Source organism: Pelobates fuscus, chromosome 2 (genome assembly GCF_036172605.1).
Source record: "Pelobates fuscus isolate aPelFus1 chromosome 2, aPelFus1.pri, whole genome shotgun sequence".
Classification (NCBI taxonomy): domain Eukaryota; kingdom Metazoa; phylum Chordata; class Amphibia; order Anura; family Pelobatidae; genus Pelobates; species Pelobates fuscus.
This window is the reverse complement of record NC_086318.1, coordinates 1,544,569-1,558,601: the sequence shown is the minus strand read 5'-3', so window position 1 is coordinate 1,558,601 and position 14,033 is coordinate 1,544,569. Positions and strand designations below refer to the sequence as shown.

The following is a 14,033-nucleotide window of genomic DNA, read 5'->3' as shown; positions in this document are numbered from 1 at the left end:
TGTACTGGCCCCGAATATACTTGTATAATGTTATCATATCCCCTCTCAGGCGTCGTTTTTCCAAACTAAAGAGATTTACATTTTTTAACCTTTCTTCATAACTAAAATGCTCCATTCCTTTTATCAATTTTGTAGCTCGTCTCTGCACTTTTTCTAGTGCCATGATATCTTTCTTTAGAACAGGTGCCCAAAATTTCACAGCATATTCAAGGTGTGGTCTTACCAGCGATTCATAAAGAGGCAAAATAATATTTTCATCTCGAGAATTTATGCCCCTATTTATACATGACAAAACCTTACTGGCCTTAGCAATGGCAGATTGACATTGCATATTGCTACCTAATTTGTTGTCTATAACAATTCCCAAATCCTTCTCATGGTTGGTTATCCCTAGTTCACTACCTTTTAGGGTGTAAATTGCTTGTGCATTCTTAACCCGGAAGTGCATAACTTTGCATTTTTCTACGTTAAATTTCATCTGCCATTTTAGTGCCCAGTCCCCCAATCTATCCACATCCCTCTGCAGCAAGGCAATATCCTGCTCACATACTTTACAAAGTTTTGTGTCATCTGCAAACACTGATACATGGCATTCAATGCCCATTTCAAGATCATTTATAAATATGTTAAATAGAAGCGGTCCCAAAACAGAACCCTGAGGGACACCACTTACCACTTTTGTCCAGCTTTAAAATTGACCATTTATGACAACTCGTTGTACTCTATCCTTAAGCCAATGTTCTACCCAAGAACAAGAATATTCATCTAGACCAATTTTTTTAAGTTTGAAGACTAACCTATTGTGAGGAACCGTATCAAATGCCTTGGCAAAATCCAAGTAGATCACATCCACTGCAACACCCTGATCTATATTTCTACTTACTTCTTCGTAGAATGCAATTAGGTTAGTTTGACATGACCTATGTTTCATAAACCCATGCTGATTATTGCTAATAACACAGTTCTTCCCAATGAATTCCTGAATATTATCCCTTAATAGCCGTTCAAATAATTTCCCAGTCACAGAAGTTAAGCTCACAGGTCTATAATTTCCAGGCAAGGATTTTGAACCCTTTTTAAATATAGGAACAACATCTGCCTTCCTCCAATCCTCCGGTACAATACCTGAAACAAAAGAATCTTAAAAAATGAAATACAGAGGTTCACTTATTTCCCCACTTAGCTCCTTAAGTACTCGTGGGTGGATATTATTTACATTAATTTTCTTTAATAGCTGTAGCACCTTGTCTCGAGTTATCCAATCACAAGTTATCTGCAAGTTTGTTGCAGCAATCATTTGCATATCTCTTGCCATAGGATCCTCATTAATATATACTGAAGAAAAATAGTTATTTAAAATTTCTGCCTTTTCCTGGTCTTCATTGACTAACAGACCCATCTCTGTTTTCAGTGTACCTACACTTTAATTTTTTGGTTTTTTTAGAATTAACGTACTTGAAAAAAATGTTGGGGTTGGTTTTGCATTCTTTGGCTATCAATTTCTCATTTTCTAGTTTAGCCACTTTAATTGCCTTTTTGCAAGTATTATTGGCTTCCTTATATCTTATATAGGATGCCTCTGATTTGTCCGATTTAAATGCTTTAAAAGCCCTTTTCTTATTTGTAATCTCTTGTTTTACTTCTCTACTAAGCCACATTGGTTTTAATTTGTTTCTTTTATATTTATTACCCAATGGTACATACTGAGAAATGTACCTTTCTAATATTTGTTTGAATAGTTTCCATTTATCCTCAGTGTTTTATCACTAAGGAGTTTATGCCAGTCGATATGTTGTAGAGCTGCCCTAATCTTATTGAAATTGGCTTTTTTTAAATTATACGTTTTAATATACCCCACGTGCTTTTGCTTTTTTGAGTTTATTTAAAAGTTACCATATTGTGATCACTATTTCCCAAATGCTCCCCTACTTGAATGTTGGTTAAAAGATTAACATTGTTTGTTATAACGAGATCCAGACAAGCATCCTTTCTCAGGGCCAGATTAAGAGCCCAGTGGGCCTGGTGCTGACAATTATGATGGGGCCTAATTACAGAATCTTATCGACCAAAAACACTAAAACAATCATACCTCCCAAGCATCATGTATCTGATGGAGATGGTGTTGGAGGGAAACTCATAGAATGCAGCTATAAGAAAACACATACTCTATGCTAATCTCTCTCTAACTTATGCTTTCATCTTTCAAGTAAATCCATACCCCCTAACAGCAGTGTCCAGTGAAGCAGGAAGTCAAAGGGAAGGGTAAAAGGGTGTGCCACTGACACAAATCACATGACCGGACCTTCCAAAAGGTGTGAACATGCCCAAAAAGGGGGCATGTCAGTCCAAAGAATTGGAAGGCCGGCCTGGCATGAATGCTGTATAACTAAGGGCATACTAGGCAGGCAGCACCCTGAGATTGACATAAATGCATCAAATGATGCGCCTACTCCACGCTTTCTAAGGACTGTCCCCCATGTCCACTTGTCTCCTTATCGTCTTACTAGCAGGCAGAAGTTCCTGGTATATAGTCTGAGACAGAGAAAAGGTGTATGTAGTGAGTGTAGAAGAAAGCGAACATGCCACAGTGTTAGAGAAACCAAAGTCTGCATTACCTAAACTAATTTTGTCAGCCAGTCCACACAAGTTTTGTTGCCATACATCCCTCTTAAGCTTCCAAACTTAAAGGGACACTATAGTCACCAGAACAACTACAGCTTATTGTATTTGTTCTGGTAAGTAGAATCATTCCCTCCAGGCTTTTTTCAGTAAACATTGTCTTTTCAGAGAAAATAACTCTGACGGCCACTCCTGGCTAGATGGCTGCTAGAGGTGCCCCCTGGGGCAGTACTGCCTAGTGTGCAGCACTGCCATTCAGTGTCTTCACCCTCTGCATGCAGACACTGAAATTTCCTCATAGAGATGCATTGAATCAATTTATCTTTATGAGGAGATTCTGATTGGCCAGGGCTATGTTTGACTTGTGCTGGCTCTGCCCCTGATCTGGCTAGTTGGCAGTCTCAGCTAAATCCTATAGGGAAGCATTGTAATTGGCTCAGACCACCACTTCTGATGATTTCAGCAGACAGAGTCAGTTCAGAGGCAGACAGGGACAGAGCCAGCAGCTGCAGACTTGAATACAAGTAAGAGTTTACTATATTTAGGGAGGCAAGAGGGGGCCAGGGGGGATAAATGGTGGTTTTAACATAATAAGGAAATAAGAAATACATGATTGTATTCCTGACCCTATAGTGTTCCTTTAAGCAAGAGTGAAGAGTGTGAAGAGTAGTTAGGGTTGCCACCTTTCTTGGAAAAAAAATACCAGCCTTATACACTTGTATAATTAGTTATGCATGACATCACATGGAGTGACATAAGAGAAAATTCTGTAAAATCACCAACAAACTACTCAGTTTGATTCTGCTGTATAGATGGATTGCTCCCAGTGTCTCCCTTTCTCCCAGTGTCTCAGTCTCGCAAGTCACCCACTCTCTCAGTGTCCCTATGTATCACATAGTCAGTGTCCCCATGTCGAACAGTCGTATAGTCTCCCAGTGTCCCCATTTCTCCCAGTGTCCCCATGTCTCACTGTGTCCCCATGTCACTGAGAGACCCGGGGACATTGAGGCACTTGGGGACACTGGGAGACATGGAGCACTAAGACACTTGGGGAAACTGGGAGACATGGGGACACAGTCACTGGGTAACTAGGGGAAATTGGGAACCATGGGGACACTGAGACACTAGGGACACTGAGACACTTCAGAGACTAGGGGACACTGGGAGACTAGGTGACACTTTGTCCCTAGTTTCTCCGTGTCCCAATGTCCCTATGTGTCTCAGTGTCCTTATTTCTCTCAGTGTCCCTGTGTTTTCCAGTGTCTCAGTGTCCCCAGGTCTCCCTGCTGCCTTTCCCCGCATCCCTCACTTACCTGAGCTGCAGAGCTGCTGTCTGGACTCTCTGTGCTGTGTAGCTGCTCCCCCACGGATCAGTGAGTAGTAGAGAGAGGCAGGGAGGGATATGCTGTTACTTCCTATCCCTGCCTCTCTCCACACACCGTGACCCCTACTGGCCAGTGCTGGTATTGCAGAGTAATTTCCGTTTATACTGAGAAAAATACCCACATTTGTATTGCCGATATTACTGCAATACTGGCACTGGCCAGGCAGCCTCAAATACCAGCTATGCCAGTAAAATACCAGTCAGGTGGCAAACCTAAGAGTAGTGTGTAAAAAAAATAAAAATTAAAAAAAAATATTTTTTTTATTTTTCTTTTTTAAATGGGCCTGGGCCTGGAGCTGCAGCTCCATCAGCCCCTATGTTAATCCAGCCCTGTCCTTTCTAGTTGGTGCTTGTACCAGTTGTGATATTAAGGTGTCATTTAACACATTCAAAAACCTGATTCCCCTTGCTGAAGTACTAGTCCCTCTATCCCAATTTATGTCCGGGTAATTAAAATCTCCAATAATTAATGTGTTCCCCCGATTTGCAGCTTCACCAATTTGCTCTAACAGCAGTTCTTCCTCATTAATATTTACATTTGGTGTGTTATAACATATCCCAACCAATAACGTATTTCCCTTTGTTTGCCCCAAGCAGATATCTACCCATAAAGCTTCCACATTTTCCCCGTCACACTCCACATGCCTAAGATTTGACTTGAACTCATGGTTGACATACAAACATACCCCACCACCTTTCCTGTTTTTCCTATCCTTCCTAAATAACGTGTACCCATTTAAGTTAACTGCCCAGTCGTGTGTCTCATCCCACCATGTTTCTGTTATGCCTATTATATTGTATTGTTTAGTGTATGCTAATGCCTCTAGTTCCCCCATTTTGTTATATAGGCTCCTTGCATTAGTGAGCATACATTTAATATTACCATGTTTCATTTGTACTTTTTGTGAATTATCAATATTACATACCTCCTCTGTTCTGAGCTTCCCCCTCCCCCCATCTCCACCCCATTGTTCTGAGCTAAAGCCCATCTCCTTTCCATCCTGTCTCCATTTTCTAGATTGCTTTGACCCTCCCCCCCTACTACTAGTTTAAAATCTCCTCCAACCTTCTAGCCATCCTATCCTCCTATGTTGTTAAATAGGGATGGATCCGAGCTATGTTTTTGAGATGTTACACATATTTCAACTGATATCATTATACAAAGTGGAATTATTATTATTATTATAGCCATTTATATAGCGCCAACAGATTCCGTAGAGCTTTACAATATTATGAGAGGGGGGATGTAACTATAAATAGGACAATTACAAGAAAACTTACAGGAACGATAGGTTGAAGAGGACCCTGCTCAAACGAGCTTACAGTCTATAGGAGGTGGGGTGGAAAACACATTAGGACAGGAAATATCAATCAAATAAGGTGGGAGTGAGGCAGAGCTGGAGGACAGAGTAGAGTGCTGCCCTTTAGGAGAGAGCAAGATAGAGGTTACTCTGGAAGGCCATATGCTTTCCTAAAGAGGGTTTTAAGGCACTTCTTAAAGGATTGAAGACTAGGGGAGAGTCTGATGGCAGTAGGCAGGCTATTCCATAGGAAGGGAGCCACCCGCAAGAAGTCCCGCAAGCACGAGTTGGCCGTACGGGTGCGAGCAGTGGACAGGAGAAGGTCACGGGCATAGCGGAGGGAACGAGGAGGGGCATACCTATGGATCTGTGAAGAGATATAAGAGGGGCTAGAATTGTTCACAGCTTTATATGTATGGGTTAGCACTTTGAATTGACTCCTATAGGATACAGGAAGCCAATGTAACAACTGACAGTGGGGTGAGGACCGACTAGAGAGGAAAATCAGTCTGGCGGCGGCATTCATTACAGACTGTAGCGGGGTGATACGGCTTTTGGGAAGACCAATCAGGAGAGGGTTACAATAATCCAAGCGGGAAATTACTAGAGCATGGACAAGCTCCTTGGTATCATCTTTTGTAAGAAAGGGGCGGATGCAAGCTATGTTTTTAAGTTGGAATCTACAGGATTTGGCAACAAACTGGATGTGAGGCTCAAAGGTGAGGCCAGAGTCAAGTATAACGCCAAGACAGTGTGCTTGCAAGGATGGACTTATGTGGATACCACTGACTTGAAGGGAGAGTGAGAGAGGAGGATCAGTATTAGGAGGAGGATAGATGAGGAGTTTAGTTTTAGAGAGATTGAGTTTCAGAAAGCGGAAGGACATCCAGTCAGAGATGGAAGAAAGGCAAGCAAGCAGTGACACGTTGCAGGACGGCTGGGAATGAGAGATATATTTGGGTGTCATCAGCGTACAGGTGATAGTGGAATCCAACAGAGGCAATAAGTTTGCCAAGAAAGGCAGTATAAAGAGAAAATAGAAGGGGACCAAGGACAGAGCCTTGGGGAACTCCAACCGAGACAGGACGAGGGGAGGAGGTATCCGTGGAAAAGGAGACACTGATTGAGCGTTGGGAGAGATAAGAGGAAAACCATGAGAGGACAAAACAGGAACACCGTTCCCGTTAGTAGTCCTGCGGCAGGTCCTGCGCGTCCATAAGGCGGCACAAGCAGCTGCCTTAGGGTGCACCGGCCCGGGGGGCCCTAGATTGGAGTGACTGGCAGGAGGTGGGCTCACAGCATTCTCTTCTACCAGTCACTCTGTGTAGCATGGCTGAGCAGAGCTGAGCGAGCACTTCCTGTCAGTCTGGCCGGGTACAGGAAACTGAAGCTCCTGTACCGCGGTCTGCTCCGCTTGGCCACGCTACAAAGAGGTAGGAGACACACCAGGGACCAAGGGGGGGAGGTAAGGAAGAACACTATGGGATGCGGGGGTAAGAACACTATGGGATGGGGGTGGAAGAACACTATGGGATGGGAGAATCGTGGGTAGAAGACCCCCTGCCACGGGAAGTGGCAAACCCTGTATTTGGGTGGCAGGAACCAGGGACAAAGGGACTGGAGTTCCTGTCACATGGAGGACCCTGGGAGGGGACATGAAGTGGAAGTAACAAAGGACAAAGGGACTAGAGTTCCGGTTCCGATATACGACTTCTGGGAGGGGGGAGAACACTGGGAGGGGACATTGTCTTTTACCTGCATTCCACCCCCTTGCATGGGGAGAATATAAAGCCGAGTGTGGCCAATAAAGTTGTTGTTGTACCCCTGGAACTGTGTGTCATCCAGTTACTGGGGGAAAATGGGTCTGGTCAATTATTAATAGCGGAGGTAACCAGCCGGGTTACCCAGGGTCCGCCACACTGACCTTTACTTATTTATCTACTTTCATTTATCTCTCCTTGTCTCCCTGTTTTTTTCCTACTACTTCAGTACTTTGAGATTCATGATTCCTTTTTGGAACACCTCTAGACACCTGCTTATCACCAGTGAGTGGGAACTCTACTTTCATTGTGTAGTGTTCACTGTTTTACAGATACTGACCCCCTCCTCTATTTACAGCTTTATCAGAGGAAACTTGTGTCCATCTACTTTTATTCTTAACCCTGTGTACTACTTCCTTATTTTAATACAGGTCTCTACTACTATACATCGTTATTTAGCTGTTGTTACCTTGTACATCGGACCGCACATAATAAAGTCTGTATAGTACATTGTAGCCATTTCTGGGAATCTCCTCTATACCTTCATCTAATCACTACTTTTAGACATCATTTACATATTATTATTGTCATTGCTTATCTACCAGCTAGGGGGCTCTGTCTTTGGATAGAGCTTTCTCCGATATATTGTTTTCCATTTCTATATTTGGGTTCATGCCCTGGCTAGGCGGGTACTACCCACACTGACACTGTACCATTGAGAGCAGTGCTCCTCTTTTGTTGAGTGCCCGCTCTCAGGGAGACACTTTATTTATTTCTACACCATGAAACAGACACACACTGTCTCACATACCATCCTGAACTTGCACACACCAAATCATGTACACATCTTACAGACACAAGGTCAATGCTTATTAAAAAATATTTCATTCCCAAAATCATAATATGGTGTCCATGAATACAGCATGGGTGCAGTGCTTTTGTTGGCACTCTGTTCCTCTAATTCAGGGTTCTCCAAACTCTGGCCCTCCAGATGTTGCTGAACTACAACCCCACAATTCTTTGAATGAAATAGATAGCCAGAGAATTATGGGAGATTCAGTTCAGCAACATCTGGAGGGCCAGAGTTTAAAGAGCCCTGCTCTAATTAAATGATAAAATGTGACATAAAACTGTGCTCATAGTGTCAGCAATACAACTTGAAGATGTTATTTTAATAACTTTTAAACCAGCAGTTAGTTTATAAACTCTGGGCACAGAGCATCACCAGGTTTGAGCCTGTCATTTCTTGGGTATTCCTGAAGAGGGCAGAATACCACATCAGGGTAACTGCGCTATCCTTGAAGAAGAAATTGTGAATAAGGTATGTGGAGGAACCAGCCTCGCCACTGGGCATTGGAGAAGACTGATTGCCAGCCTCCTGCCCTGTGACTATGGCCCCATGTTGAAATGCTTGATTTTCCCCTGCAAAGACCCAAAAGCCGGGTCATTCGGTACTTTCCCTATGTGAGCAGCGTTACCCCAGATAGCTATGCCATGGAGCCCATTCGTATAACGAAAGACTATGTGAAAGACTTTGGCTCCATGGCAATTGAACTGTATGTATGTGATCTGAGCGCCATTCAGTAATAATGTGCGCTCAGATCTGAGCTATCTGGGGATATGTTGAATGTACCTGTTTTATGCAATGGCTGCACAGTTATATATTTTTATGTATTTTATTGTATTTTGCTACCATGTGGCTAATAGAGTTTTGCCTCTGTCCTTGGATATAATTGGATTACTTCCCAATTATCTCCAGGATAGAAGACTCTGTGGAACTGGTTTGGGGCAGAAAAGCCAAGCTTCATTTGGTCACAAAGGACGTTGATCTAACTTTTGACCCACTGGACCAATTTGTGTGATTTTGACGTATGTTGGTATTTGGAGTGTGCTGATTCTGAAAATGTGAATGTGATGCATACTTTTAAAGTTATGAATATTGTGTAAAACTGTGTATTTACCTGCCTGTGATAATTATATTAACCCATTGTGTAAGGTAATTGTATCACAGGCAAAGGGAAGGATTTTGTGTGGGAGTGTCTGAGTGTATTGTACGTGATTATTCCCTGTGGGCAGTACTATGTTTGTAGAATGTGAATAAAAGAGGCTGTATGGGCTAGTACAGTCAGTTCTACTTCACCCTCAATTTGGAGTGCTGTCTCTTATTGGGGGAATCTGCTACAAGGGATTGCTATGCTCTGCATACTCCCTTGCTATATTCACTGCTAAGCTCATGTAAGAGCTTGTGCTTGGAGCCTTCAGGAAGTGCTAGGAAATCCGTCAACTGAGGTACCCAGTTGGGGTGCCAGGTGATCCGTTACAAGGTAGTTTTGGTGTATAGGTCATGCCCTTGCGATATAACTGCTCTGTTCTCTACCGTTTAGGAGTTAAACCACTTTTGTTTCTGTTTATGCAGCTCTAGCCACATATCCCCTGGCTGTGACTGACACAGCCTGCATAAAAAAAAAATGGTTCCATTTTCAATCAGATCTTGCAGCACACTATGTTTACTTTAGAAGTTATTGTCTCCTGTTCTGTTATTGAACACACAGGGGGCTGCTGCATGCTCTCAATAGGGCAGGAGATACGCAATTCTAAATTAAACAGACTTTGCAATAAAGGAAGTGTAAACATTAGATAACTCTTTATTGGAAGTGTTTAGGAGGGCGGTGTGAGTCCCACACAGTGAGGTGTGACTAGTGTTTTCTAAACAAAGTGATTTAACTCCTAAATGGAAGAGAATTGAGCAGTGAGACTTCAGGAGTATGATCTATACTCAAAAATCACTTAAAAAAGCTGAAGTTATTTTGGAGCTCATAGTATTCCTTTAAGAACTATTTCCATTGGTTTAAATTCTAAGTGTGTTTTCCTCCTTGGGAAAATGATTTGTATAGTGTAACCTATTGGACACCAAAACTATGAGGTTTCATGACTGTGGCTACATGTCCTCCACTCATCCACATGACAAAACATGTTTAATTTGTATTTAAATACGATCCTTTGATTGTGTTCTCTCTATATCTCCCTTATATTCATAATATCTACTCACTTTCTGTAGGACACAAGTGGTTTGGACAGAAGAAGGACACGGAGAATCGTCTGTAAGCGTCCTTCAAGACACCAAAATGTTGGCCGGTATACATCGTTTACCACGTGACATCGAGACTCAAGGAAGAAGCGGAAACAAGGTGCAGACACCAAGCGAGGTCTCTGGTTAGATCAACGTTCCCACAATAAAATAAATTACATGTTTAATGAATAGTTATTGCAATTCCACACATTTTGTGACAAAGGCATTTTTTATGCTATCAGTAAAATCCTCTTCTCTCCTAGTAGGAGCCCGTACCATACCAACCACTACTCTACAACCCAGAGCCCCTACCGTTACCATTCTATACTCTTGTATATGAAGTAGGGATCGACCGATATTGATTTTTTAGAGCCGATACCGATAATCTGTGAACTTTCAGGCCGATAGCCGATAACTTGCCGATATTCTGTACATTTACCATTTTGAAAAAATACAACAATTTCTAAAGGTAAATGCACAAAATATACATGCCACATGTAGTGGATGCAGTGTGTTTAGACAGGGGAGCTGTGTGTGTTTGTGTAGTGGATGCACTGTGTATTTGTGTAGTGTGTATACAATGAATGCAGGGAGTGTTTAGTGTGTATCTATAGTGAATGCAGAGTGTGTGTGTTTGTGTAGTGTGTATATAATGCAGAGTGTGTGTGTTTGTGTAGTGTGTGTATATAATGCAGAGTGTGTGTGTGTGTGTTTGTGTAGTGTGTGTATATAATGCAGAGTGTGTGTGTTTGTATAGTGGGTGTATATAACGCAGAGTGTGTGTTTATATAGTGTGTGTATATAATGCAAAGTGTATGTGTGTTTGTATAGTGTGTGTATATAATGCAGAGTGTGTGTGTGTGTGTGTATATAATGCAGAGTGTGTGTGTTTGTGTAGTGTGTGTATATAATGCAGAGTGTGTGTGTGTTTGTATAGTGGGTGTATATAATGCAGAGTGTGTGTTTATATAGTGTGTGTATATAATGCAAAGTGTATGTGTGTTTGTATAGTGTGTGTATATAATGCAGAGTGTGTGTGTTTGTGTAGTGTGTGTATATAATGCAGAGTGTGTGTGTGTTTGTATAGTGGGTGTATATAATGCAGAGTGTGTGTTTATATAGTGTGTGGATATAATGCAAAGTGTATGTGTGTTTGTATAGTGTGTGTATATAATGCAGAGTGTGTGTGTTTGTATAGTGTGTGTATATAATGCAGCGTGTGAATGCAGAGTGTGTGTGTTTGTGTAGTGTGTATATAATGCAGAGTGTGTGTGTTTGTGTAGTGTGTATATAATGCAGAGTGTGTGTTTGTGTAGTGTGTGTATATAATGCAGAGTGTGTGTGTATATAATGCAGAGTGTGTGTGTGTGTTTGTGTAGTGTGTGTATATAATGCAGAGTGTGTGTGTGTTTGTATAGTGGGTGTATATAATGCAGAGTGTGTGTTTATATAGCGTGTGTATATAATGCAAAGTGTATGTGTGTTTGTATAGTGTGTGTATATAATGCAGAGTGTGTGTGTGTTTGTATAGTGGGTGTATATAATGCAGAGTGTGTGTTTATATAGCGTGTGTATATAATGCAGTGTGTGTGTGTTTGTATAGTGTGTGTGTATATAATGCAGAGTGTGTGTGTGTGTCTGTATAGTGTGTGTGTGTGTATATAATGCAGAGTGTGTGTGTGTTTGTATAGTATGTGTATATAATGCAGTGTGTGTGTTTGTATAGTGTGTGTATATAATGCAGAGTGTGTGTGTGTTTGTATAGTGTGTGTAGTGTGTATATAATGCAGAGTGTGTGTGTGTTTGTATAGTGGGTGTATATAATGCAGAGTGTGTGTTTATATAGTGTGTGGATATAATGCAAAGTGTATGTGTGTTTGTATAGTGTGTGTATATAATGCAGAGTGTGTGTGTTTGTATAGTGTGTGTATATAATGCAGCGTGTGAATGCAGAGTGTGTGTGTTTGTGTAGTGTGTATATAATGCAGAGTGTGTGTGTTTGTGTAGTGTGTATATAATGCAGAGTGTGTGTTTGTGTAGTGTGTGTATATAATGCAGAGTGTGTGTGTATATAATGCAGAGTGTGTGTGTGTGTTTGTGTAGTGTGTGTATATAATGCAGAGTGTGTGTGTGTTTGTATAGTGGGTGTATATAATGCAGAGTGTGTGTTTATATAGCGTGTGTATATAATGCAAAGTGTATGTGTGTTTGTATAGTGTGTGTATATAATGCAGAGTGTGTGTGTGTTTGTATAGTGGGTGTATATAATGCAGAGTGTGTGTTTATATAGCGTGTGTATATAATGCAAAGTGTATGTGTGTTTGTATAGTGTGTGTATATAATGCAGAGTGTGTGTGTTTGTATAGTGTGTGTATATAATGCAGTGTGTGTGTGTTTGTATAGTGTGTGTGTATATAATGCAGAGTGTGTGTGTGTGTGTATATAATGCAAAGTGTATGTGTGTTTGTATAGTGTGTGTATATAATGCAGAGTGTGTGTGTTTGTATAGTGTGTGTATATAATGCAGTGTGTGTGTTTGTATAGTGTGTGTATATAATACAGAGTGTGTGTGTGTTTGTATAGTGTGTGTATATGATGCAGTGTGTGTGTGTGTTTGTATAGTGTGTGTGTTTGTATAGTGTGTGTATATAATACAGAGTGTGTGTTTGTAACAAAACAAGGAATAGAGTCAGCGCTAATCAGGAAGGCAGCAGTCCCAAACAGGGACTCCCTCTAATGTCCCTGGAGATAAATAGACAAAGCAAGAAAATGGGGGATGGGTCTGCGCCACTGGGTACAACAGATAATGATATTAAGTCCAATGGGATCTATATCGTGTGTCCAAAATTCTACTTAATACGGTATCCAGAAGATGTCAATGACATGGAAGATAATCCAATTTTGTAAGAAATAGAAGAGTTCTTACTTACAGTTGACAGAGCTTAATCCAGCTCTGGTGTGAATGGCTTGCAGCGGTATTATCCCCGCTTGCAGGATATACGGCAAGTGTCCTCTTCTATGTAGTGGCAGGTAACCAAATGGGAAATAAAAATGGAAACAATAATGGTGCAGTATGTTCCACACATGCGATAAAAGATATAAAATATAATAGATACACTCACATTCGGTAGAGCTTCAGCTAGCTCTAGTTTGATAGGCGTGCAGCGGTATAATCCCCGCTTAGAGGATATGGGATGAGTGATCTTGACACGAATATCAATAGCTCGGAGAGAAGATAAAACAGCGATAGTGCTCTCAATAAAATCTTTAGTGATAAAATAAAACAATAAAATATACTCACAATATATAGGGCAGACTGACTGCTCTATGTAACAGCGTAGGTGGTATAATCCCCACCTAGGATTCTTTGGAGTATTATATCCAGGAAGTAAAAAAAATAAAAAATAAAAATAAAAGAAGTATAAAATATATATAAAAAAGCCAGGTAGTAGTAAAAGATGATGGTTACAATGTAAAAATGACCAAAATCTTTTTATTAACAGTATATAAATGGATACTTTTACTGTTTTTATATACTGTTAATAAAAAGATTTTGGTCATTTTTACATTGTAACCATCATCTTTTACTACTACCTGGCTTTTTTATATATATTTTATACTTCTTTTATTTTTATTTTTTATTTTTTTTACTTCCTGGATATAATACTCCAAAGAATCCTAGGTGGGGATTATACCACCTACGCTGTTACATAGAGCAGTCAGTCTGCCCTATATATTGTGAGTATATTTTATTGTTTTATTTTATCACTAAAGATTTTATTGAGAGCACTATCGCTGTTTTATCTTCTCTCCGAGCTACTGATATTCGTGTCAAGATCACTCATCCCATATCCTCTAAGCGGGGATTATACCGCTGCACGCCTATCAAACTAGAGCTA

The 14,033-nt window shown here is 40.8% G+C and overlaps 1 protein-coding gene across 2 annotated transcripts in view; it reads right to left on the bottom strand.

Annotated features, from left to right (window-relative positions):
- The window catches only part of ABHD1 (abhydrolase domain containing 1), a 161,825-nt gene that overhangs the window by 142,229 nt on the left and 5,563 nt on the right, over positions 1-14,033 (bottom strand). For both annotated transcript variants that reach the window (XM_063441839.1, XM_063441840.1), the window contains one exon: positions 10,114-10,274. In XM_063441839.1, coding sequence (XP_063297909.1) covers positions 10,114-10,274 — 161 coding nt within the window. The remainder of the gene's footprint in view (positions 1-10,113; positions 10,275-14,033) is intronic.